The sequence below is a fragment of the Pyxicephalus adspersus genome, chromosome 2 (genome assembly GCF_032062135.1).
Source record: "Pyxicephalus adspersus chromosome 2, UCB_Pads_2.0, whole genome shotgun sequence".
Taxonomy (NCBI): domain Eukaryota; kingdom Metazoa; phylum Chordata; class Amphibia; order Anura; family Pyxicephalidae; genus Pyxicephalus; species Pyxicephalus adspersus.
The window spans coordinates 79,914,608-79,941,085 of record NC_092859.1 but is presented as its reverse complement, the minus strand read 5'-3'; the positions used below and the strand labels follow the sequence as shown (position 1 = coordinate 79,941,085).

Here is a 26,478-nt window from a genome sequence, read left to right as displayed (position 1 = left end):
TGCCACACATAAAGAATCCAAAACAATCTTTCTTTGAAACATGGGAGAGTTTCATTGCTACACTTAATACTCCCACAAAAATAAAATTGTACAATTGTTTTCGACACACCACATGGTACCAGGGAAAAGAGCTGGAACATGATCCCCTTATAAAAGTTGAATCACTGCTGATGTAAGCACTTATGTTTACTGATATTACTGTTTGGGTTGCATGTTTTATTATATATATTTTGTAATTGCACTATCATCTGTATGTTGATGACTATTGAATTTTTTTTTGTATGTAATACTGTTCACCGATATGTCCCTTTTTTTGTGTTATGGTACTTGCACTGTTGTTTATGCCTTGAAACTCTCTTTTGTAATATCCTGTATATACGATTCTGTGTGTATTATTACTGTTTATCACTGTTAAACCTTAATAAAAATATTTGAAAAAAAAGGACCCCAAGACTGTTTTGACAGCACTAGACAATGTGATAAAAGTTTAGCCAACTCTTTACTTGAAATAGTGATATTAGATATCACAGAATAGAAAAGCAAATATTAGTACTACACAGCTGGCACTAAAGCCACAATAGGCTGGACCTGGGATGATCTAGGGTGCTCTATGGCATGATTGTAGTGCTCTTGTAATGTGTTAGAAGAGTGAGTCAGACCAAAACTCTACATCTTCTCATAAACAATGAACAAACACTGACACAAACCATTCTGGATTAATGGCAATGGCAAATTTAACTCATGTGATGCATGCAGGTGGTCGAACAAGACATTGCCCTTGTTTAGTGGTTTTTGCAATACTGCACATATTTTGACAATATAATTGAGTGGCCCATACAAACCCAATAAGTTCCTCAAAAATACAGACCACATAGAGATAGAGAGATGTCAAACACTATTTATTAATGTAACATTGTGCCCACACACTGCATCAAGGACAGTGACAGCCTGGGTGCAGTTCAACTATTTTCTGCTCAAGTTTCCAGATGGCATAGGAGCCACATGACAACCTCCGCCAAGCACAAAGCAAGCTTGGAAATAAAATAGCAACATTTCAGAAATACTTCAAATAAATAAATACTTTAGTGTGTGTAGAATAAACAAACTTTAAAAAAATGTGAGCAGGCAGGTTTAAATACATTGCAGAAGAGAAAGGCCTCTTCGGCAATGAAATAGACTTTCCTGAAAAAAAGCAGTGCATTCCCTAGTATGCAAGTGTGCCTAGGCACTATCTATACAGCCCCATATTTATATACCTGCAGTGTGAGATCTTGGGCACCAATGCCTCTGACTGTTAGCCCTAGGAAAATGTGGAGAGGATCTTAGAGAAGTCATCAATTCTGCTCACTGACGCAAGAAAACAATGCCATGCCTTTACAAAGAAGGCAACCTTCAAACAGAGAAAGCCATAAAATGCAGAACTAGTCAAGGTAGGTCAATAATGTGGAAAAATCAAATGCAAGGAAACCACTAGCAATGCTGATACTAGTCACTTGTGCCCGTCTGCATTTTGGGCATAACTTCCAGATTCCCCTTCAAGAGCCAGATACCAAAATCAAATGGTCATCACAAATTAGCTGTGCTTTACAGTACAACTCATCAAAGAGAAAAGTCCAATGGTTTGTTAAGGCTTGGAAAGTTGTCAAGACCAGAGCGCACTTAGTTTTTCATTGTATCCATATCAAATGCAATGGAATTTTACTTGTGTTCAAACTTAACGTAATCACATTTCTATAGCATCTATGCCTGAGGACTTTGTTGTCGTAGAACAGGAGGGCCAAACTGAAAGTTGCATTTAGCTGGAATACTGTAGAAATATTTTTCCTTGCTCTATTCTTCTTCCTTGTATATCAACAGAGGAACAGAAACAAAACTTCATGCAGAAGCATTTTGCAGGCTTCCAGTCTACAAGCTTTTCAAAAAGTTAAACTATAACTAAAACAAAACTATTTAAGTTACATTTTAATATTGCATAACCTGGGAGTTCATGCAGCATGGTGTAATAACAATTTTAGATAAGTTATCAATGAAAATGAAGCAGCTGTTCTGAAACGGGTTTTATAAGTATAGGACTGCTGGGAAGTTTTACAGTGCTGATAAGAATTCCTATCTGCCTAATGTGAGTTATAGAAGAATTGTGTCCTACCATTCCCACTCCCCCCATACTGGGGATTGCCTCACAGCAATATTAATATTAGCACATATCAAAGCATCAATATATATTTATAATATATAGGTATAATATAAGTGCAGGTATAACTGCAATTTCAAGGGTAAAGATTATAAAACATAAAACCTTTTGCATTTACATCAGTGAAAATACAGATACGGAGAGGGGAGAGAAAGAGAAACTGATGTTTAGAACTATGTTCCGGTATTCACGTCTGAGCTTCTTATTTTCAAAACCTATCTCCCTCTCTCTTTCTACACTTGTTATTGATATTGTTTTTTATGTTGAGAGAATATAAAATGGGAAGCAGTTATTACTCTCACATGACCTATGGTAAATGGTGTTTGAAGCAATTGTTCTTAAAAGAAAAATGATCAGAAGAGAAGTATTTTCCCACAAAAGGCAGCAAGTTTAGATGGGGGTCCTATCATGAGAAATCAGCCCTATATACATTCACATGCAAAATGAAGTACACCTAATTAAAATTGTGAACAAGCAAACATTAGATCTTCATTAAAACATTGAATAAGAGACAAAGACAATCCACAGGATAGATTCATTATCATAGACATAATTACTGAAAAATGTAAGAGTTGTTATTCATTTAACTGCAAGAGCGATGTGCTAGGAGAAAGCTACTAAAAACCAAAAAGATTGTGAGCAAGACTACAGTTGGCTAATGAACAAATAAGCAATAACCAGGTATTCTGTAACAATGTGCTGAGGACTGATGAATTAAAGGTAGAATGGTTTGGCTATAGTAACAGTAGACATGATTGGTGCAAAACAGTAACAGCATTTCAAACAAATAACCTTGTACCAACTGTGAAGCATGATGATAGGAACGGTATGATATGTAGTCGCTTTGCGGTTTCGTGGCCTTGGCAGCATGTAGTCATCAAGTCCACTATAACATATGCAACATATCAATGTGTTTTTAGCTGCCTTAAAGTTCTCAGGTTCTGTTGCATCACTTGTGGGCTATCTTTAAATGTAAATTGCCAAAAACTTGATCTTGCGCATGGGCATAAATAAGATTGGGTGCTTCTGACAGCACCCCAAGTAGAATCCCAGAGCCTCCTGGCATATGATACATAAGTATCAAAGAAAACTGGGTTTACCCATAAATCTTTCTCACCAAGACAATAACCCTAGAAATTAGAGGGACACACATAAAAGAAATAAAAAAAATTCAATCACATTTTTTTTTACTAATGTAAGTAAAAGCAGTCCTATCACACAAAATTAAATTTTGGGTAACAGACTGCTTTAAATTAAGGATATCAACTGTCATCTGTAACAACCAATTTCATTTTTTGTGTGTGCATGTATGGAGAACATCATCCTTAACCTAACATGACTGCTGTAATTTACAGAATCCTTTCATACATTGCTAAACTGACACAAAACAATATTAATACACGATTACACTGCAAACAGACTCAGGAAAGGGTCTGTAATAAGGAAGTAAAAAGGCTGGGAGGTTAGTAGATCTAGTTATGACAATTTAAATATGGGAAGTAAATAGCATTTTACAAACCTGTATGCTATTAAATAAAAGAAAGACATCTGACACTATGGAAAGTTCTAAAATTTAGAAAACAATTCCAGCTTGCACAAAGTGGTTCCCAGAGTGGTTGGGATAGTGGTTGAGCATGCAGTTCAATGTTGCGGTTTATAGAAGTCTGAAGGTTGACAGGCATGGTTAACCACCCCGGGTGCAAAATTTGAAAGCATGTGCACCCACGAGTGATGAGGTACTGGCATGTATTCATGAACATTTGCTGAGCGCCCCAACAATTGGTTCCGCCATGTCACAAAGGATTATTGGTCATCTGCTGCCCATCAGAACACTCTTAGCCACATTACAACAGCTTGAAAAGGTTTGCTAGTGCATTCAGGAAGCATTATCACTCAAGTCAATAGAATTGGTTCAGCAGTAGATCGCCCTGGGATGATGCATTAGGATTCTAAAAAAAACAAAAAAACATGCATCGCAACCAGACGGTCTTTAAATGCCTGTAAACAAATTATTTCAACCACTTCCATTTATTCAGTGATAACCAGGGCTTTGGTGGTTAAGTACTGGTTGACAGCGGTGAACTGCAGTATCACAGCAATAAAACCTGCCCATCTGAACATAGCCTAAGACTTATGGATACATTCTGGAGCATTTTATGTGAAGAGGCCGATTTATTGCAGCCTGTCAGACACAAGATAAAAAAGAAGGAAACCCGACAAGAAAAGCATGTCTCCCGACAACACAGAGGATTTATGCAGCGCTATAAAACAGGTATTGTTATTTTTACAGCGCTTTACTCAAACTATAATTCCAACATCCACATGTCTGCGTGTATGTCAATATAGAAAAATTCTTTATAGGTGAATATTGATGAACATATAAAAAGGAGATACCTTAAATAAGCAAAATAACCATAACTCTCTGTGTAACACACAAACACAATCACTGGTTCTGCTCCTGTTTCCAATATTGCACTTTAAAAAAAAAAGTGCAATAGTTTTGAATTAGGTATATTTTGCTATCAGGGGTCATGAAAACCTGATGTAGTTAGGCCCATTCCTACTTTAGTGAGTGGGAGGCATCCCGCTGCGTCTTCCGCTATAGGAAATAACAGCAGGTATCCCCACAAGGTCATTTAGTGATCCGCTCAGCGTATTGCTTAATGACTTCGGGGGATCACTGTACATATGCTAGATTTTCCCGTGAGATGATCACAACCGATCATCTAAGGTGACAATTACCTAATGTGTGTACATAATTTTACCATAACAGGTGCGAATAAGCCCTAAAGGAGTAGAAGGTGCTTACCCAGCAAAGTGAATATAAGAGAAGAAAATGAAGCTGTGAATATTATAATCATGTGCTAAACATGATCCTTTCTTTTTTTTTTACTTCCTTGGTATAGATTTGGTTATGGAAAGAAAATGCAGCTTCACTGTATTGATTAATAAGTGAGCAGTCTCCAATCCTAAAATCGAGACTAAACCCGGGCGAACTATCCGTGTTCCATTGCAGGGCGTTGCTGTTTCCCTTTCTTCTTCTTCCTGCAGACAATCTCCAGCTATCTGGATTGGCCATTTTTAGTAAATCACCCCAATGAGTGAAAACCAGAAGGCTGCATTTATACCAAACCAGCTGAAAGACATAGATGGTAACGGCTGAGCTAAATGTAAGGGAACAGACTTTGCATTGACAATACGTTACAATTTGATTATTTGGAGATAAAAACCAATGTGAATATACTTGAAGCTCCCGGAACCAAAAATGATAAATGATTTATCTTCCAAACAACCAAGTAAAGAAAACCACATCAGAACATATGAAAAATACAAAAATCTCCTAAACAGCCTCTTTCATTTGGCTCAAACAAAACTTATAGCTAAAAAAGCCATGGCACAGTTCACACAGAGCTTGGGAGAGATAATTGTATATAAACTGACATTTCTGACATTCAGTTATGAAAACTAAAGACTGTGTTTCTGTAACAACAAATGTCAACTTCCATTAATTAACATTAACTTGCTTTACATGACTGTAGGATCTCAGTGTGAGCACTTGGCGCTTCACGGATCTGTAAATGCCTAGCAAATATTCAGAATGGCTTTCACATGGAACACTGAACAAACAGCAGGATTATCTAGTCAGTTTTGCAGGCTTTGCTAAAATCTTGATTATCATCATCATATACAGAGCCTTTGAGTGAAAAACAAAATCCTAAGAATACCACTGCCCTCAGCATTAAGCTGTAGGTAAAAGGAATGAGACAAATGAAATACATAAATGTAACCCAGTTCAGCCAGTGCTGTAATTCACAAACCTATGCCGCTATACACAACCAGACTGCTCCTTCTCTTGGATGCTTACTGAACAGAAAGAATGAGGCTCATTATACAGATTATAAAGAAAATGATTATGGGGCATATATATAAAAAAGAGAACAGATAATCACTGTGCACAACATAAACCGCAACATTTATGAAGGTTGAGACGCAGTGTGCATGTAAATGAAGCAAAATGTACTGCTGCTCTATTGTTAAAGAAAAGTACATCAAGTGACCTGTTCCATTCTAATCATGGAGCTCTTTCTGCTCCATTAAGATTATTTTTTGCACTCACATAAGTCTCATTAGGTTTTATTAGGTTGCACTAGATTCGGGATCCTAAAGATGATGCTGTAAAGTACACATCTATCAGGGCAGGTTCACACCTGCGGCTCCCAGCTGCTCTGCTACCCACACCACAGAACTATTCTTAAAGAACCAGAACTTGCTGGGCTGCTGTGGGTAGATGATACATGCATGTTCTCCCCCAAGGTGGCAGTTCGTGGGCATAAGGAAGCAGTACCTGTGCAGCATAACCAAGCACATTGTGGTACTTTAAAATATTGCATTTTTTAATCAGCAGTATGGCTGCTGCAAAGCAAGCTGCATTACTGCTCAAAGGCTAATGTGAAAATCTGCATGCCGTATAGACAGGTACGAGGGGGTGCTGAGAAGTTCCTGGCTTTGTCCCCTTCCAGGTGAAATAGAAAAATAAATGTGGGGGCATATGACAGCCTAATATCTTCTTATATAACTCTGCAAATATCAGGTCTTTGCGATGCTTAAAACTGTTTTTTCTTTTAGTGAGAAGCTGTGATGGTAGAGGCACAAGCAAGTTTCACGTCGATGGAGTCAACTAAACCCAAACCACACATATCTAATGCTTTATCGTATGCTGCAAGTCAAAGTTGTTAAGGTGCTTTTGGGTACCATTCCAGTGTTCTCCCCAGCCACTTTTAGCCAGGTGCACTACCCGGCACTTTTCAGTAACCACCCGTCTGTTTTTGGGTGGTAACTAAAAAGTTGGATCACAATAAGGGGGTTGCCACCCAGCTACAGCTTATTCCAGGCCAGTTTACGAAAAAATGTGGGGGAGAATACTGCATTTAAACCGGTACTGCAAATTATCTGCATGCTTCAATAACTCATGGTAAGTGGCATGTAAAGCCTGCCTTAAGCTGCGTACACACTTCCAATTTTTATCGTTCAAAATGAACGACGAACGAACGAGGAACGATCGATTGGGCAAAAATCGTTCGTAAAAAAAGTAACCAACGCCGCCGACGAACGAGGAAAGTCGTTGGAAACGAACGACCGGACCGGCGGATCGGATTGGACAACGATCGTTGACCACCGTTCGTGTGTACGATCGTTCGTTGATCGTCCATGGTCTGAGCATGCGTGACGAACGAACGTTCGTTTCACTTCCTGTAGTGCACGTCACTTCCTGTATCGCTCAAACGATCGTATCTATTGTGTGTACAATATCTACGAACGATCGTGTCGTTATCTGTATGTGCAGGATCGGTGCTATACGATCGTTCGTAGATATCGTGCAGGATCGTTCGTCGTTCGTTTAACAACGATAATAATTGGAAGTGTGTACGTAGCTTTAGGGTGAGATGGCTGTAAAACATATGAGGAATTTGCAATGAAATTATTGCTCTAAACTACATGATAAGATTAGCACATTGAAACATTAATCAGCTACTAGTGCAATAAATGCACTTATTAAAAAAAACTACACATGGAAGGAAAACAAGGTACTGATGGGTCCGATATTTGTGAAAAAAAAGTTAAGAGAAAAAATGTTATATTTTACTATTATTTTAGCTCAGTTTACTTTGTTTTATCTTTGATTTCTATATTTGGTAGCCAACATAATGAGCCAGATGGTACTTGTAAGTGTTGTGTTTACCACCATGAAAGTACAATGAGGTTGCTGAAAATCCCAGATTTTTGTGGATATGGAAATAGCAGACAAACATCCCCCATGTGACAGCTGTGGGTGTCTGAGTAGTGTGTTGGCATTGCTTCTCCGAGGAGAATGTTTAATGCCAGGCGGTTTAAGCCAGGTGACTTCTTTGCAGCGTGAACTTATTCTGTGGTCTATAAAGAATAAAAATTAACAACCAATACTGTAGCGGAAAAAGAAAATAATTCCTAAATCCTACTCTGCTGAAATTATTTTCCTTCTAACATCTACATGATGAATCAGCTCTGATCTTCATATTTTGTTTATGCTGCATAATTAAGTCACCCAGGGCATTTCACAGCTGTCATAGCGCAGACTTGTCAAATGTATTAGACACATGGCATTAAATGATGTGACAAACTTTCTCAGAACTTCATTAAGGCAAACTTTGAAACACCTGTAAATGGAACACCGTATAAAGGAGAACTCCACCTAATGCCCCAAATAAAGCGTAAATATTTCAAGAGCCACAAATCATATGTGATAAATCCAATTGCTACACAGGTATTACCTTGTAACAGTAACAGCCATGATTTTTGGGCTTTACATAGGCTGTGCAGTTTTGCAGGGTACCAAAATTGCTCACCCACTACAGACTCCCTGCAGGGGGCGGAAACAAGACCACTCACCCTGCACAAGATTAGGGAGCAGAGGTGACTGGTCTATAGTAAAAGAAGCAATTGCACAAATTTATACTAAATCTGCACAGATCTGGATGAAATACATAAAGGACAGCAGGACACCAGTAAGAATACACATGCTTCTTGTATTTAGGTAATACTTGTTTGTCCTATTTAGCTTCAAAAAGAAGGTGTGTACATTTACACTTCCCTTTGAAGCTCGGCTATAAATATTCCATAATATTAAGCTCTTCCTATCCTTTCAAGCCCATATGATCGTTTGTTTATTTAAAGATTTTCCACTGAATCCAATAAGTTCTGCAAATATTTAGGACAGGAAGAAATGATGTATGAAAGCAGGAGGTAAACAGAGAACCTTCAGACTGAGCGATCTGCACATAAATACAACTTTGTCTGCCAGAACTGAAGTCACTTTACACAGAGTAACAGGAAAAATAAAATATGGCATAAGAAAACACAGGGTGGGGAGAACATTGATTTTATTTTTAAATGTCTTTATGTCTTAAAGTGTACCTGTACTTACCTGTATAAATATGAATTACCTGTTAGTTTCCCTGCAAATGTGTATCCAAATTCCCTCTAACTAGAGATCTGGTCACTGAGGCCTACTACCAATCCACACAGACAGATGTAAACAATCTCCCCAGTCACCTTTCTACCTTTGCTTGTCCTATTAGCCAACTGGCTAGTTCAATATTCTGTGGTGCGTGGAATGCCGGATTTGTAAACTACAGGATAGTGCTCCCTGTATACTCCTTCCTCCTCAGGGGCATAAAGTGGTCACCTAAAAATTGGGGGTCCTTTGTGGCTGGGGAGGGTAAGGGGCCCTTGTGCAGGACCATGCTTTGCACCCCCCTATGTCTGCCCCTGCAGGGTATCAGGCAAAGCAAAGGAACCTTGGAAGGGATGTGAGAGACAGAACCAAAGAGAAGGTATGTATTATAGCAAGTTTTTTCTTTTATTATTTTCACCCTATTTTATTACTTTCACCGTACACCGTATAAAAGAAAAAGTAGTTTTATTATAAGTATCTAAGACCATCCTGACTGAAGCCTGCTGTAATCCCCTGCCAACATCACTAAGACAAGCCATAAAAGGGTCAGGTCTATAAGGCCACTATGTGTTATAACTGTACATGTAGAGAGCAGAAAGATGCTCATATTGGGGTGCTGCTTTTCCTTTACTATCCAATCAGCAAACTCGGGAGTGTGTCCAGTCTAGCTGTAGCAGTTATATATCCGCAGTGTGAGATCCAAGGCACTGCACCTCTGATTTCTAGTTTAGGAGATCAGGGGTGTGCTGGCAGAAGAGAAGAAAGTGTGCAGAGGAAGTGACCTCATCAGAGTGCTTCTGCTCCTTTAGTGTCCAATCAGAGGCTGTGTAAACAGAAGTCTCTGCATGCAATAGGTCCCAGTCAAGTGCTATAGATGGCATAATATAGCATAATATCTACCTTCCTATAGAATTATGTGGTCTTGGCTGACCAGGCTAATAGGTCAATGTGCTAATACCGATCAGCTTTTTATTATTTAAAAGAGAAATAAATCTACAAGCCCCCTCCATGACTTTCTGCAGACACATAAACTCAGCAGCGGGTTAATAAAGTGGTAAAGTTAATAGAGTGGTAACAGATTCCCTTGTAGTTCCCTCTGCAGATGGCAAGAGGAAGAACCCCCAGTGTGGGCACAGCCAGAGGAAGCAGATAAAACTGCCCCGTGGCAGACACAACCACAGAACTCCAGCAATAGCCGGCACCCATAAATAGGACGTTATAGGGAAGCAGAGCGAGGAAAACATGAAACTTTTCAGGAACAAAGGCCGACAGCCGAGGTACTGCCCACTGGCATTGTTTTATCTAAGTTTACGATGACATTACCGACATTATAAATCATCTATTAAAGGGCAGCCTGGCATATAAAGAAGAATCTCTATTTAAACCAATGCCACGCACATCTTACAAAAATACCAATAGGATTGTGTATGCTTTTTAAAAATGCAGTGACCTTGTCATTGTGTATTAAACACCAGGCTACAGCCAGAAAGATAACCTTGCTGCCTAAGTGCAGTATAGAAAAGTAAACTCATTAAGCTGTCTGACAGAGCTGTATACATTTCAGGACTGGGTGGACAGCAATACAAAGCCAATGATGGGTAAGACCTATTTTGCTTGCAGTTCAATTGGCCAATACAGGTTTTACACATATACGGAGGCTATTTCTGCCTATCCAGTCCTGAGATTTACATAGCTCTGCCCTGTATAGCAGGAGATCGGACCTGATCTTTCTATACTGCAGTTTTATTTTTATTGACATGTTCTCTTTCTTTCTTTTTTTTTCTTTGGTTCATAAAAAAAGATATGAAGAGATCTACAGTGAAATACCTCTTGCGATGAATCTACCTGGAAGAGAGACTGTGTTCCATATGTGAGTTTATGATTGTAGGGAAAAGTAACATTCCCTCTGAAGCCAGTATGGGGGGATTTGTGGTGAACGCAGCACGGTACATGTAAACCTAAGCAATCCTATGTCACATTTATTGGGGTATTCCTAAATGTCAAATAAAACTTTTATCCCTATCAGTAAGAAGAGTTATGATCACAGGTGAACAAATAAATGTTGTACACAGTTCTGTTCTATAGAGAGAGGAGGGGAAGCAAGCGGCACCCAGCTGTGTTCTCCTCCATTGGACTGAACAGCAGTCATTCCCAATCAGCTGTTCATCAACCCACTGTAATGGACTGATGAACAATGTCAAGGGAGCACTGTACACACGTCAGTTGTTCTCCCTGTGATGTGTACAACCATTTCTCATTGGTGATGATCTGTATACAAAGCTTTAGATCTGTCAGATTTTTACTGCTCCCTGGGACTTTGCTTGATGTTCTGGTGACAACATTGTCATCTCGAAAAAGAATATCAAGGACAGAACCTGTGTCAACTTCTTCTTGGCGTATTCATATGGCCGAGAATCGTCTCTTCCTGTCTGGTGATAATGGTGTCACCGTAACGGGTAGTGTAGGAAAATCATCCCATCAAAGCCTCCATGGCCCATAGCACTTTCCCATTACCCATAACCAAAAGGAATGCTTGGCTGATGATACATTTTAAGTTTAACACTCTTATCAGTTCTATTATTAAAAGTTTGTAAAGATTCACATATTGATTTAAATGAAAAGATGTGTGGATATAGAGTGAACGTTTTGTTAAACTTATGTAAAAAGATTCACAAAAATATGGACATGAGACAATCTGACCTACACGGGGGTAATTATTTGCTGTAATGGGGGGTATTATAAAACAACCCTTTTATAGAACTTCCCAACATCTAAACTCTTGGAAAGACCCGCAAGAGTCAGACTGACCCATATGTTTTCAGGCCAGTGCTAGCGGGGCAATGAGCAATCTGTGACCTCTCAGGTCAATATAGCTGACACCAATCGTCTTTTCGGATATATCTGTAAGGGTGACATTCTTCCCAATGGCCAGCAATGTAATGTATGGTGAGCTGCGGGGATAGTAATTATAGCCGGGGTCCCCCTTGTTATACAGTGTAATCTGTAGTCACACAAAGCACAATGTGTTACTGAGGAGCCCACACAAAGATATGACAGGGCCCTGTGTGACCCCAGGATGATGGCCCCATACACATTCCTATCAGGCGAATGTCCTAGCACTAAGCCCAGCACTGCCCGATCAGGACCACACAGATTGCTGAAGATTTGTCCTTGAGATGGAGCATTTTGCAGCCTTTATTCAGAATCCAGGGGTCACCATGCTGCATGTGCATTACACATCACAAAGTAAACAAGTGCCTGGAAGTGACAGCTCCAGGGTCCAGTGCCACCGATCATCATATATTGGGTATAATATTATCATGCACAGATCATCATATATTGGGTATAATAGTATCATGCACAGATCATCATATATTGGGTATAATAGTATCATGCACAGATCATCATATATTGGGTATAATAGTATCATGCACAGATCATCATATATTGGGTATAATAGTATCATACAGACATCATCTTATAATAGTTATAATGGTGTCATGCACAGATCGTCATATATTGGTGTCCGGCACAGATCGGGCTGTCTATGGCCTCCCCATTACTCACTCAGCATAGCCGGTGCTCCATGGTAACCTCTTGGTCTCCTTTAGGATCAGGATGGGTCTGGCGATGTGGTCGGCTGAGCATTCGATCTCGTCCTGTGACAGCCCCAGGAATTCCGGTCTGACATATGGGAACTTCATAGGAAGGTCGGAACCATTGGAGTGATCGGAGCCCGAACTGCCAGCCATGATTCCACCCATAAAATTTGCCACCGCAGATTTCACTCGAGTGAGCATATTACAAGAGGAGATCTGCTGGAGGGAGCATCAACAAATCAGCCGGCTGATCGGCCGTCCCCGTGTGCAAAGACCTGCGGCATGGATCGGTCTGTCAGCGCCAATCCCACACGGAAATCAGAGGAGAGACGCGAGCTCCCCGGTCACAGAGCCCCTAAACCTGGGGTCATGTGACAGGCGGCTTGTCATGTGACCAACAAGCTGCTCTGGTGTTGGGAGATGTGTGTTCTGCTAATACTTCCTACCTGGAGCCCTTGTCACAGGGTGTCATGGCATGTATATCTCTTCACTGGGGTATTCCCAGCTTAGAACCCCTCCATGTCACCTATATGGGGACACTTCCCACATAGAGCCTTTGTCACAGGGTATCATGGCATATATATATATATATATATAGATAGATAGATAGATAGAGATATATATATATCTATATATATATATATATATATATATATAGATATATATATATATCTTCACTGGGGTATTCCCAGCTTAAAACCCCTCCATGTCACCTATATGGGGACACTTCCCACATAGAGCCCTTGTCACAGGGTATCATGGCATATATATATATATATAGAACCCCTCCATGTCCCCTATACAGGGATAATATAATATAGGGGGGACACAAACAGATAATTCCTACCTGGAGCCCTTGTCACAGAGTGTCATGGCATACATTTTATATATATATACATGCAGTTAGATCCAAAAATATTTGGACAGAGACAACTTTTTTTTCTAATTTTGGTTCTGTACATTACCACAATTAATTTCAAATGAAACACCTCAGATGCAGTTGAACTGCAGACTTTCAGCTTTATTTCAGTGGGTTGAACAAAAAGATTGCATAAATATGTTAGGAACTAAAGCCTTTTTTACACAATCACTTCATTTCATGTACAGAACCAAAATTAGAAAAAAAGTTGTCTCTGTCGAAATATTTATGGACCTAACTGTATATATACTGGGGTATTCCCAGCATTGAACCCCTCCATGTCACCAGGGATAATATAATATAAGAGTACATGACAAGCAGCTGAATATCTGGAAATATAAGGCTCAGTCCTGGCACTGTATTTCATAGGAACTGTTCATTTTCCATGATTTTGTCATGCTTGCAAAATTATTCAGTTATAAATGCATGGGAAAAAATTGATTTCTGAACTATTAAAAATGTAAAGTTGATTTCAAGTCTTGCCCTTAGTCTTTGTCTACAACTGAGCAAGCTTGTCTCCTGTACTGAAAGGATGTATTCTGACTTCATTGTACACTGTGAGCCTTAAACAGTGTGCACCAAGAAGCTGCAGCCAGTCACATGGGGCTTGCTGTATTTCCCTTTCAGTTCACCAAAAACCAGGACATTTTATTTTTAACTTGTTGCACATTGGGGGTTTTAGATCACTATGCTTTGGCCAAAACCATTTTAGCTGACGTGAACAGATATGTTATCAATTTAAATTGAGCATTAGTACAAAACAATGGTTTCAAACACAAAAGTGCCCCTGCCGTTTTTTTAGGGAATGCACGACCCATCAAATTATAGGCTTTTTGATATACCCCCTTCCCAAATTTTCTTTTTTTAGGACACTCCCACCATATATGATAGAGAGTCCCTGATTTATTACATCCTCTAAAACATTTACCCCCACAGGTCGGCTGGAGTTAAGTAGGCCTAGATGGAACCATATACCATCTTAACATCAATTTATAATTGGTTTCTACCGCTGAAGCATTAAAGCTACTATGGGCCACCGTAGACCCTATCTGACTCCAGTCTTCCTGTTACAGTGACATACCCATATCTGCCTCCCATTTAGGTATATAGGATGGCAAGTCCTTTCTACCCACCAAGAAAAACACCTTGGTTCCCCCAGACTATGACCAGACATAAGGTCCCCTATATATTTAATAGAGTCCCATATTTTTAATGTATGTCTCAGTATTGGATTGGTGATGTGGCGCCATTGTACCTCTGGAATCCATAGTAATGTATCTACTGAAATTGGTGCCACCAATGTTTTCCCAATGCAAACCCATTTAGGAGTATTCTTTTGGGCATGATACTGTAACAGGGGAGTAACTTTGGCAGCTTCATAGTATGAACTCAAATGCGGCACCGATAAGCCGCCCAGGTTCCTAGATCCATATAAAGTATGTCTAGGAATTCGTGCGCGCTTTGACCCCCAAATATATTGTAACATTTTACTTTGTAGCATTTTTAATACATGATTAGGCATAGGTAATGGAAGGACTCTCAAAGAATATAGAAACTTTGGTAACCAGGACAACTTTATAGAAGCTATGTGGCCCAACCATGAGACGTTTCAATGTTTCTAATAAACCGATCAGGTGTTTCACCAAGTCAGGGATATTGACGCTATACAAAAGATCATATGATGAGGGAATATATATACCCAAATAGCTAATAGTCTATAGAAAAATGTTCTGAACGGTAGCCCATATATTGTATAAATGCCTTAGGGGAGTCATACAGTGAGGAAACCCATTAACAAAAGTTCTCTCCAAAGCCTCATTTGTTTAATAATTATATAAGATATGGCCATAACACGCAGAGTCAAACGCTTTACTTATATCCAAACATACCTATGATTTTCATAGTTAAAACACCTGTCAGTATTGCCCAAAGCAAATATTAAGTTATCATAAGTTGTTTTTTTAGATATTGATTATAATACATTTTTATTTTTACAACATATTTTGGCATCAGTGGCAGATTCCTGTAAGGACAGTTTGATTCCAGGGTCCCATGGCTGATCAGCAACATTGGACACTACCAAACAATACTGATTTTACTTACAATAGGTGAGTTGCAGTTTTTTCCTGCCCCGGCGGGTTGTGCTATCATGGTGTGTAGCAGTGAAAGGACCCAGCTATAGTCACACACCTCCACAAAGTACTTCAACCTTGGAAAAAACAATAATTTGAAGTCTTTCATATGGTCCTTTCCGCTGATAGGAGAATCAACCAATAAATGAGTGGAAGCAAAAGATTTGTGGTATAGCTGGGGAAGGGGGTGTTCTGTGCAAAGAGAAGTGGATTTGGGGGGCTTCCTTTTCTGTTGCTGTGAGGACTGTGAAATTCTGATGAGGCGACTGAGTTGGCTAGATATAATTTTGATATGTGATTTTAATTACCACTTATGAGTGATAGAGTATACTTTTGCTTTATGAAACTGGACTGATATCAACAGCCATGGTATGGGAATAGGAAGTCTTTTTCAGGGAATGCATAATTATTTTGATGGGAATCTAAGAATAAAAAGTATTTTTAAATATCAAATGTACCGGTTTGACATGGAGGTTAAAGGGAAATGGCCATTTAATGGTCCCGCCAATCTTAATTCTATTATAGATTCCATATAATTGGCTACCATTTATTACAAATCCCCATGCTAAGCAGTAGGCTAATTTTTTGGAACTGTTTCAGAACAAATGAGGTTTGGACAGCAGAGAATACCTGGCATTCAAGTCTATTACTTGACTGGCAGCCCCCTCTCCCCAACAATGTATGTTCTTTCTTTGCTTATGCTTACCTTTTTCAAATATCCTTAGCATGGTCATGTTACACACTGGGACTTGTTTCCTTCTTCCCATCCCAGGACACTACAAAACGAGGATGCTGTGGTATAGACCCTTAGTACGCAGGCATGGGGCTTGATAAATGTACAGTGGGTTACCACTTTTAAATAAGCTGTTTTCTACATTTTACCCTTCCTTCGCCTTTTTTTTTTTTTTTTTTTTGAAACCTGCTAATCGTGATCCTTTAAACAAAAACCCCGGTGCTCGGTAAAAAAGTGAATGAGGTGCTATTGTGATCCCTCCTCAAAAGAGAAAGAGCCACTCAGATGCCTCGGACCCCCCGGGGCCTTACACTCTTGATAGGGGCTGGGTACTAAGACTGCAGCCTGCTCACCAGATACTAAGCTAAGAGCTCTCCCAAACAGAGACTCCACTAAGGGAGAGAGCTCGATCATAAGACCAGAGCACTTTCCAGATTTCAGGGCTGACCCATAAGAGAAGAGCACCATCCATCGTCAGTGACCCACAAAACACACCAAGTGACAAAACACTAAAATACATACTAATAATAGGTTCTCAGTGCATAGTACATTGGGCAGGTATAAAAATTGCCCATCTTCACTAGTCGCAGCTAATGCAGAATGTAGGCAGTGCCACATTAATCACTGTGAGGTTCCCAAACTCTCAGTTCATTAAGGTACCACTTGGTCAGTACACCAAGGGTGGCTAAACTTAAGGGAATTTGGTGCCTCCCAGACCTACTGCCGAGGTTTCTCCACTCCTTCTCAGTGGGATAGGCTACTGTCCAGGAGTTCCTTCTAAGGCCAGATCCCACACCCAGTGTTGGATTACATTGACACTGTATCTTAGAAGGAATACGTACCAGCCAAGCTTCTGTGCTGATTCCCCACTGCAGTGTCCTTTGATTTCAGTTTTGGCTGGTGTTCGAAATTCTGTCAATATGACTTCATGGTAACCTTTCCACATGACAGTTTCATACTTGACAATTACTCCAAAGCCCAGGTTGGTGGTGGCAATGCAAGAATGGGGCGGGGGAAGGGATGGCTGGGTAAGTAAGTAAATATTAGGGGGTGGGCTTAATGAGCTAATTGACAGTATCTCTCTAAATTGTATGTAAATTATAGCAATGATCTCTCAATTAGTCCCTTTACCTCCGTTACATAGACCATATGAAACATTTGATTATATGCCTAAGGCTACATTTTACACTGTTTTCAGATTTTTAAGAATTTGGTAGCCTATATGGCACAGGGCAGCCAAGTCACTTGCAAATTTCTCAGGACTGATTGCTCTGTTTTTTTAAATTAGAATATTATTAATATATTATTATATATTATTATTATTATTACTATTATATTATTATTATTATTATTATTATTAATAATAATAATAATAATAATAATAATAATGATAAAACCCAACAGATTCCTAAAAGGTGCATGGCCTTTGAATGTGATCTGCTAAATAAGGTAAAAATGGTGGAGTAAAGCTACGTACACACTTCCAATTATTATCGTTGTTAAACGAACGACGAACGATCCTGTACGATATCTGAGAACGATCGTATAGCACCGATCCTGCACATACAGATAACGACACGATCGTTCGTAGATATTGTACACACAATAGATACGATCGTTTGAGCGATACAGGGGTGACGTGCACGACAGGAAGTGAACGAACGTTCGTTCGTCACGCATGCTCAGACCATGGACGATCAACGAACGATCGTACACACGAACGATGGTCAACGATCGTTGTCCAATCCGATCCTCCGGTCCGGTCGTTCGTTTCCAACGACTTTCCTCGTTCGTCGGCGTCCTTGGTTACTTTTTTTACGAACGACTTTTGCCCCGTTCGTCGTTCGTTCGTCGTTCATTTTGAACGATAAAAATTGGAAGTGTGTACGCAGCTTAAGGCATACTGTGTACACATTTTCTGGATATACAATAGGTCTATTGTCCCAAGCAGTCTATGAAGGCTTTGCAAATGAGATTGATTCCACAAAACACTAAAACACATCAGTACAAATAAGGCAAATGCTAATATGAAGAAATGCATAGAAGAAAAACAGATGCTCCTGAAATGAAGGCGTATAGTCACAGAGGTATTAAATCATGTGAAAAGCAGGACACCTTTATATGCATGTTTTTAGCAGCTGCACACAAATGAACTACTAGAATATGTGTTTACAGTATTGACAGACATAATAAATGGTGCTCTGTAATTTAGTTTGATTCTAGGGCTTAATGGGAGATACAGACTTGTCATTTTCTGTAAAATCCACACGTCATCCTTTATCTTTCACTGAATGCAAATGTTTTTGCTTTTGCAAATTCCTGTGTAATAGATCTATATCTTATCTTGTATATATTATTAAAAAAAAAGAATACAGAAAGTAACATGGAGTTTCAGCTCCCTCTTGGTTTCAGCTTGATATAGACATTCTTCACAATAATAATTAGTTCAATACTTATGAAGGAGGTTATGTTTTATTTAATATAAAATGCCTGCTTCATTGGAAGGGATCAGTTTTAGTGTTTGGCTATATTCTTCTTTTTAGTGTTTAGGGAGGTGCTGGCTTGCAGAAAGCAGGCCCGAAGCGGAGAGTGGGCGTAGGGTCTCATGACAGGATGACAGGGGAGTAGGCAAGACAGAGATGCAGGGGTTAAAAAAAAATGCGGGAAAAAAGTGCGGGAGAATTTGAGTTGGCGATTGGTAGGAGGCTGGCTAAGGGAGGGGTAAAGAGCAGGATTTAAAAAGGGGGACTGTGGGGTGGGGGGCAGCATTTGGAATTTTCCTGGGAACTGTGCATTGTGTATTCAGCCATGGCAGATGTGGAAGCCCTGAGGAGTCAGCTGCGGCAGGCTGCGGAGACAAGAGGGGCAGCCTGGCTTGAAGCGCAGGTGGCTGCTGCAGTACAAGGGGTCGAGGGGGGAGATGTTCCGCAACCCCCCCTCCTAGACGCGCTCAGCGGTCACGACCGCCAGAGCGCCTGAGTCCCAGCTCGACCCCTGGGGTCCAGCGCCGCCGCAGGAGCCCCGCAAGGGACCCTCCGGCTCCACGCGTAAAGAGACGGTCCAAAGGGACCAGCGGGAGAGCCGGGAGGAATCCTCGCAATCGGCGGGACCCCTCAGGTGACCAGATGCAGGGCGCTGCATCGAGGAGCCGGTTGGAGCGGCAGAGAAGTCGGAAGATGACGGCGGGCCTAGGGGACAGACTTACCGGAAGAGGCGCCGCCCGGCGTGGTGAAGATTCTGGTAGACGTCCGGGCCCGGCCAGTAGGTGGGAGCGGTCGGGGCTCCTGCCCCTATGGTGGATCCAGCTGCCGTGACATCCGGAAGAAGAGCGGGGCACGACAGGTCGATAGAGACGGGCTCCGGCTCGGGTCGAGGTGGGCGGAGTCTTTTCCAGGCTGTCGGGACGGCGACCCAGGAAGGAAGTTCCGGGGCAGTGGCGGCGCCCGAAAGTGACATCATCAGGCGGCTCCCGGAAGCGGGTGAAGAGGTAGGCTGGAGCTCGGCTGAAGATGGCTGTTCGGAGGGGGAGCTTCCAGATTCGGACGTGGAGTCGGCAAACCGGAGGCACAGCGGTACGGTGGCTGAGGGTCTGGACCGCGCCTCGCAGCCCGGTGAGTACCTGGCTGTTTGGGGGAGGGGGGGAAGGAGGGGGGTTGGGGAGTGTTGATTATGCTGGTGTGCCCGCAGGGGGGGTGAGGCAGGAGGGGTTGCCCAGGGGTGTAGACAATGTTCGCCGGCCTGTAGGGGGGACGCAAGGGGCTGAGCTTGAGGCGGGGTGGGTGAGGGGTTTGAGGGATTTGTTGTTGCGGTTTAGGGGTGGGACTGGTGAGGGTCAGGCTCCAGGGGACGGCCATGAAAAGGGGGGGACTGGTTGTGGGGGTGGAATATCGGTCCCTGCGGGGGAGGAACAGGGATCGGTGAGTGGTAGTGGGGTTTCCACGCCGGTGTCCGCAGGTGTCGGGGTAAGTATGGGAGCTGGCGCTCCGGGGACCGAGGGAGAAGGCCGCAGAGAGAGCAGTGGTGAGCCGAGCTCGCAGGGGGTGGCTGACGGAGCAAAGGGGGAGGTTTACGTGTGCTTTGAGGGCCCGTTGGGCGTTCATTTAGCACAGGAGATTGGGGAGAAAATTTGGAAGGGTGAATATGTTGGGATATTCTCGCTGTTACCGGTTGAGTGCTTTGGTGGGCGGGAATTGAAGCCAGGGGAAGAAAAACGGCCAGGGGATGAAAAAGGGCTGTGGCGGTTGATACCACAGACTTTTCAGAACTGGCTGCAGGCCTTTGCAATCTTGGCAAGTATCGTTGGGGAGAGGGCGCCTGACAATTGTTCGCCGCTTTTCTGCTATTTGGACGCCATCAGTGAAGCCTACAGGGTGTATGGAGGACTTGCTTGGCTTCGCTATGATAAACAGTTTAGGCAGCGAAAAGCCATGAGGCCAGAGATGTGATGGGACCAAAAGGACATCAGCTTATGGATGCGGCTGATGACATCGGCGAGGATGGCCCAACAGCCTTTTCTTGGGAGTGCCAGGGGTTCAGGAGCAGCGGCATCCTTGGCAGGTAAGTGAAAAGGTCTCTGCTGGCTGTTCAATGAGGGGACTTGCAAGTTTGGAGCCACCGCTCGATTTAAACACGAGTGTTCAAGTTGTGGGGGGTCTCATTCGGGGCTCGCTGTTTGGCCAGGGGAAAAGGGCGTCCCACCGAGTTTGCGGGAAAAAGGGACGACGCCGGTGAAAGTGGAAAACATGTTCCGCTTTCTAGGTAGATACCCGGATCCGGAGGCGGCGAGGGCATTGGAGGTGGGTTTTAGGGAAGGCTTCTGGATCCTGTGTGAGATGGTAAGTATCCACAGGGTGAGGAGGAACTTGAAGTCGGCACTAGAACACCCGGGGCTAGTATCTGCTAAATTACACAAGGAGGTTTCTATGGGTCGCATTGCGGGCCCCTTTGGGGTACTGCCTTTGGCGGATTTGGTTGTGTCACCGTTGGGGGTGGTCCCAAAGCGGGAACCAAATCAGTTTCGCATGATTCATCATTTGTCCCACCCAAAAGGGAAATCGGTAATGACGGGATTGCCCCAGAACTTGTGGCTTATATGTCATTCGACGTGGCGCTGGAGTTAGTTCGGCGGGCGGGAAGGTGTTGTTTAATGGCTAAGGCTGACATTGAATCAGCTTTTCGTCTGTTACCGGTTCATCCGGATAGTTTTCGGTTGCTGGGTTGTTTTTGGCAGGGGGCTTTCTATGTGGACAAATGCTTGCTGATGGGTTGCTCCATATCGTGTGCTTTTTTCGAGTTGTTTAGTTCCTTTCTTGAATGGGTGGTTCGGGAAGTCTCGGGGGTCAAGTCCATTATTCATTACCTGGACGTTTTTTTGTGTGTGGGCCCTAGGGGATCATTAGTTTGTGCCAATCTGCTGAGAATGTTGGAACACGTAGCGGCGCAGTTTGGAGTGCCTCTGGCAGGAGAAAAAACTGTCGGCCCGGCCACTGAGTTGTCCTTTTTGGGGATAGTGTTGGATAGTGTGCGCATGGAGTGCAGGCTTCCAGAGGACAAATTGCTCGCGGTAAAGAAGGAGGTGGAGAGGGCCTGTTGTATGAATAAAATACGGTTGAAGGAGTTGCAGTCCCTTTTAGGAAAACTCATGCCGGATCATGCCAATGGGGAGAATTTTCAGCCAGCGGTTGGCGGCTGCTACGGCGGGAGTGCAGAGGCCAGAACATTTTATACGGCTGATGTGGGTGTTGCAAGGGGATTTGGGGGTTTGGCGGCGGTTTTTAGATCAGTATAACGGTCGCTCATTGTGGTTGGAGTCCCCGATTGACAACGGGGCCCTGGACTTGTGGACGGATGCGGCCGGGGGGGTCGGGTTATGGGGCCTATTTTGCGGGCCACTGGAGTGCAGGGGAATGGCCGGAGGACTGGCAGTGGTTGGGTTTATGTAGAAACTTGGTTTTGCTGGAACTTTTTCCTATAGTGGTCGCGCTGACATTGTGGGGTCACTTGCTGCGGAACCACAAAGTCCGGTTCCATTGTGACAACATGTGCTTGGTAGAGGTGATAAATAATAATTCTGCATCTTCCCCTCAGGTTTTTTGTCTCTTGCAACATTTGGTCCTGTTGTGTTTGCGGTTGAATATCTATGTCAGGGCGGTCCATGTTCCTGGGTGTGAGAATGTAATCGCGGATTCACTTTCTCGTTTCCAGTGGGAGCGGTTTCGGTAAGTGGCTCCAGAGGCGGAGGAACAGGGGACCCCTTGTCCGGCGGAGGTTTGGAAGGTGGTCTGAGGGCCCTTACTGATCCGATCCAGAATTCGGTTTGTATGGGAACTTGGCGGGTGTATGTGGGCATATGGAAGGAATGGTTTGGGTTTGTAGAGAGGCAAGAGGGTTTTTTGAGTAACAAAGGGGGGGAGGCTGCGGTTTTGTTCTTTCTGTTATGGATTTTTCAGACGGGGTGTCGGGTTGTGTTATGGGAAAAAAGTTGGCGGCCCTGGCCTTTTTATTTAAGTTGATGGGTTGGGAGGATGGGACAAAATGCTTTGTGGTTCGCCAGGCGATGAAGGGTTATAGGAGGATGGGGTGGTCGGAGAGATGCGAGGCGGGCAGTGTCCTTTGGGATGCTGGGGGACATGTGTCGCTGCTTAGGGGGGATTTGCTTCAGTGTTTTTGAAATGGTGCTCTTTAAGACAATGTTTGTGGTGACCTTTTTTGCTGCATTGCAGTTGGGGGAGGTTGTGTGCCCTAATAAAGCCAGGGAGGGGGGTTTGCGGTTGACGGACGTACGGCTAACAGGTGGGGAGGTGTTAGTATGGATCTGCAGGTAAAAAACTGACCAGTTGGGAAAAGGGGCTCGTTTAGTGCTGCGGGGCCTTCAGGGAGCGGATTTGTGCCCGGTCAGGGCGTTGGGTGAGTATCTTGCGGTGCGGCCACGAAAGGACGGGCCTCTGTTCCTTCATGAAGACGGTTCCTTTGTGACTCGGTTTCAATTTGGGTCAGTGTTCGGGAAGTGTGTAGCAGCTACTGGCAGGTGAGTATTCTGCTCATTCTTTCAGGATTGGAGCGGCCACGGAGGCAGCTAGATGGGGCCTGGGTCTGGAGGTGATCAAGAGGATTGGAGATGGTGGTGCGGTTGTCTTGGAGATATGCACGTTTTGTGCACTGGCTAAATAAAGCACGCATCAAGGTAAAAAAGGAGGTGGGGCGTTTTCTGGGGAGGATTGGGGGCCTGGTTGTGCGTCATCAGGAGTTAGAGTCCGAGCCCAGTTTAATTTTGTGGGGTGATGGGGTCCACCTTAATGCGGTAGGCACCGATTTATGGTTACTCAGTCTGGGGGAGGCATTGCAATGGGCCGTCAGGGTGTGGCGGTGCGCGCAAACTTAAGGTTTCAAGCTTGCGGCATGTGGCATGTTCTTTTGGGTCCATGAAAGTTAGAGTTGGGGTAATGGTGAATATAGGGGAGATGGGACCCAAAAAGGTTTGGGTTTTGGATGGTAAGGCTTGCCTTGCATGACACTTGGTTTTTGTGGAGGCTACGTTTTGAGAGGAGGGAGATCCGCTAACTGTCCCCGAGGCGGAGTATGAGCGGCTGGGGGCCTGGCTTTGGATCGGAGACAACTGGATAATGGAGGAGGATTTGGTGACTTTCACGGACTTAAAGGAAGTGTTTTTTCCTGTTATACTTGAAATGGTTTGTGATGTTAAAAGGGGGGCTGGTTTTATTATTAAAAAAAATATATGATGTTAAAAAGATAGTGTTAATAAAAGGGCTGCTGTGGCCAATTTTTTCCAACGCGGGTGTATTTGTTTTTATTTGGGTAAGGTCACCTTAGGGGTGGAGGAAATAATTGGTGATTCCAGCAGCGATGGCTTCTTATACTGTACCCTGGTCAAGGTGCTAAAAAGTGGCATGGATTCTGTAGGACAGAAAATTGCAGTGTCTGGGGAATTGGGGGGCAGTGTCAGGGGTGAGAAGTGCTGTAAGGCAAGGAGGTTCAGAGTTATGGGCACAGTGGTAAGGGTAGTGGTTGGCAGAAGGGTACAGTGTCTGAAATGCTGAGATTGTAATGAAATGACACTAGAACTCAAAATTTAAATATCAGTTCTTTAAAGAAAACTAAACCTAAAAATTAGAAAAACTGTGAGGAAATATTCTATATCATAAAACACGAACATGCTACTGTATGTCTCTTCTGCAATAAAACAAACTAACCTGCCTGTTCACAATCTTTTCTTTAATGTGCAGCTCAGTGCATGATCCCAGCATATTTAGCTGCCAAAAATGCATGAACTCTTATGTGTATGTGTGGAAGTTACATAATTCTGGCCTGGACAATCAAGAGGGCCAAAAATAAGAGGGCCAAATAAAAAGAGGTCTCTGTGAAGAATCAGAGCTGGTGAAGGAGCCAGAAGAGATGAGTTTATTTTAAAACAGAATTTTTTTATTGGAGAAGAGAAATCACCACTTCTGTGATCAAGAACTTGTCTGGTCACAATTTTTTCATATTTAGTTCTGCTTTAAAAGCAAAAAAAAAAAAATCCCAAATTAATTTATTCAGCGACAACAGATCACATATGTTGTCTAAGTATCTCTATTGGTAAAATAACACACGATAAGGTAACTATTTAACAGGGTCATCATTCCTTTCTAAAAGCCTGTCAGTGCTGTTTTTCAGGTTTGCTTTTTGCTAGTGTACTGCACTCTCAGAAATGACTATGAAAATGAGTACTAAACTTGTGTTGATGCAGAAGTTCTTTAGTACTTGTAATACTGCAAAAGGCTTGTCCATTTACACAACTTTGTATGTCTTTTGATGATTGCTGGCACTTTAGAGGCAGTTCTGAAACAATATAGACTTATCCAGGCAATATACAAATGAACAGGTTGGTGTTTACCAGGTGATGCAGGATCCAATATGGTGCTGGCACTTACAGGCATGAAACAAACCTAGGAAGTGGTGTTAGGACATAGGAGAGGGTACTTAAATGGTATTTCAATATACTTTGCATTTTGCAAGGGCAAAATCAGGGTACAAAAAAGGTATATTTTAAATGTCTTTCCTTTTTTTTTTAATTCTAATTCTAATTCTGTCCGTATTTCCATGCAAAAAGTGTTACATTTAATTTGCATGGACATTAATTTTACATTGTAGGGTATAATTCTTAGGCATTAATCACTGAATATGTCAAATTTCACAAAATAATAATACATTAATTAATAAACTTTAAATAAAAAAACACAAACATCTGTTAAAAAGACAAAAAATGGTGAAACATGTAATATAACTGTACCGAAGCATGTATAATATATATAAATATATATAATATAATTATGTATATATTATATGAAGAGTTCTTTGTATTGGACTCAATACAGCTATTTTGTTTTGAATCCAATACAAAATGATTAGAATTTCCCGCCTCTCCTCCTGTCCGCACCGGCGTCACCGGGAAACCCCAGAGATCGTCTCTGCAGTTCACAGCTGAAGATCGGAGAAGGATGTGTCCCCAGGACATGGGGGGACTAGCAGGACACTGTGGGACGCCGACAGAGCAAGGTAAGTGTTTTTTTTTAAAGTTTTAAGCGACCCAGAGTGTGATTTGGGATTACCGCTTTTAGCATGTAAAATCCACCCCAACCCCGAGTCACATTCGGGATTAGCGCTAATGGGGTTTATTTGGATTCAATGCCCCTGATGCATCAATAAAATCCGCGCTCGCTGGAAGCGCGAAAGTATGCGCGGCCATCGATCGCGGTTTTCCGCGGTCCGGATTCGAGTGTGCGCGTACACTCGCCTCACTGCCAGCCGGATTCCTGCATTCACAATAATAAGCAATAGGGAGCGCGAATCTGCCAATTAAGGCGATTAGATTTCAGCTGCGCGATTAAGGAGGATCTGTTAAACTCAATGGTGA

The 26,478-nt window shown here is 42.4% G+C and overlaps 1 protein-coding gene across 1 annotated transcript in view; it reads right to left on the bottom strand.

Moving 5' to 3' along the window:
- PPM1H (protein phosphatase, Mg2+/Mn2+ dependent 1H) overlaps positions 1-13,168 on the bottom strand; it is a 76,463-nt gene extending 63,295 nt beyond the window's left edge. The window contains exon 1 of the mRNA XM_072399012.1: positions 12,750-13,168. Coding sequence (XP_072255113.1) covers positions 12,750-12,982 — 233 coding nt within the window. The 5' untranslated portion in view covers positions 12,983-13,168. The remainder of the gene's footprint in view (positions 1-12,749) is intronic.
- Positions 13,169-26,478: the final 13,310 nt, after the last annotated feature.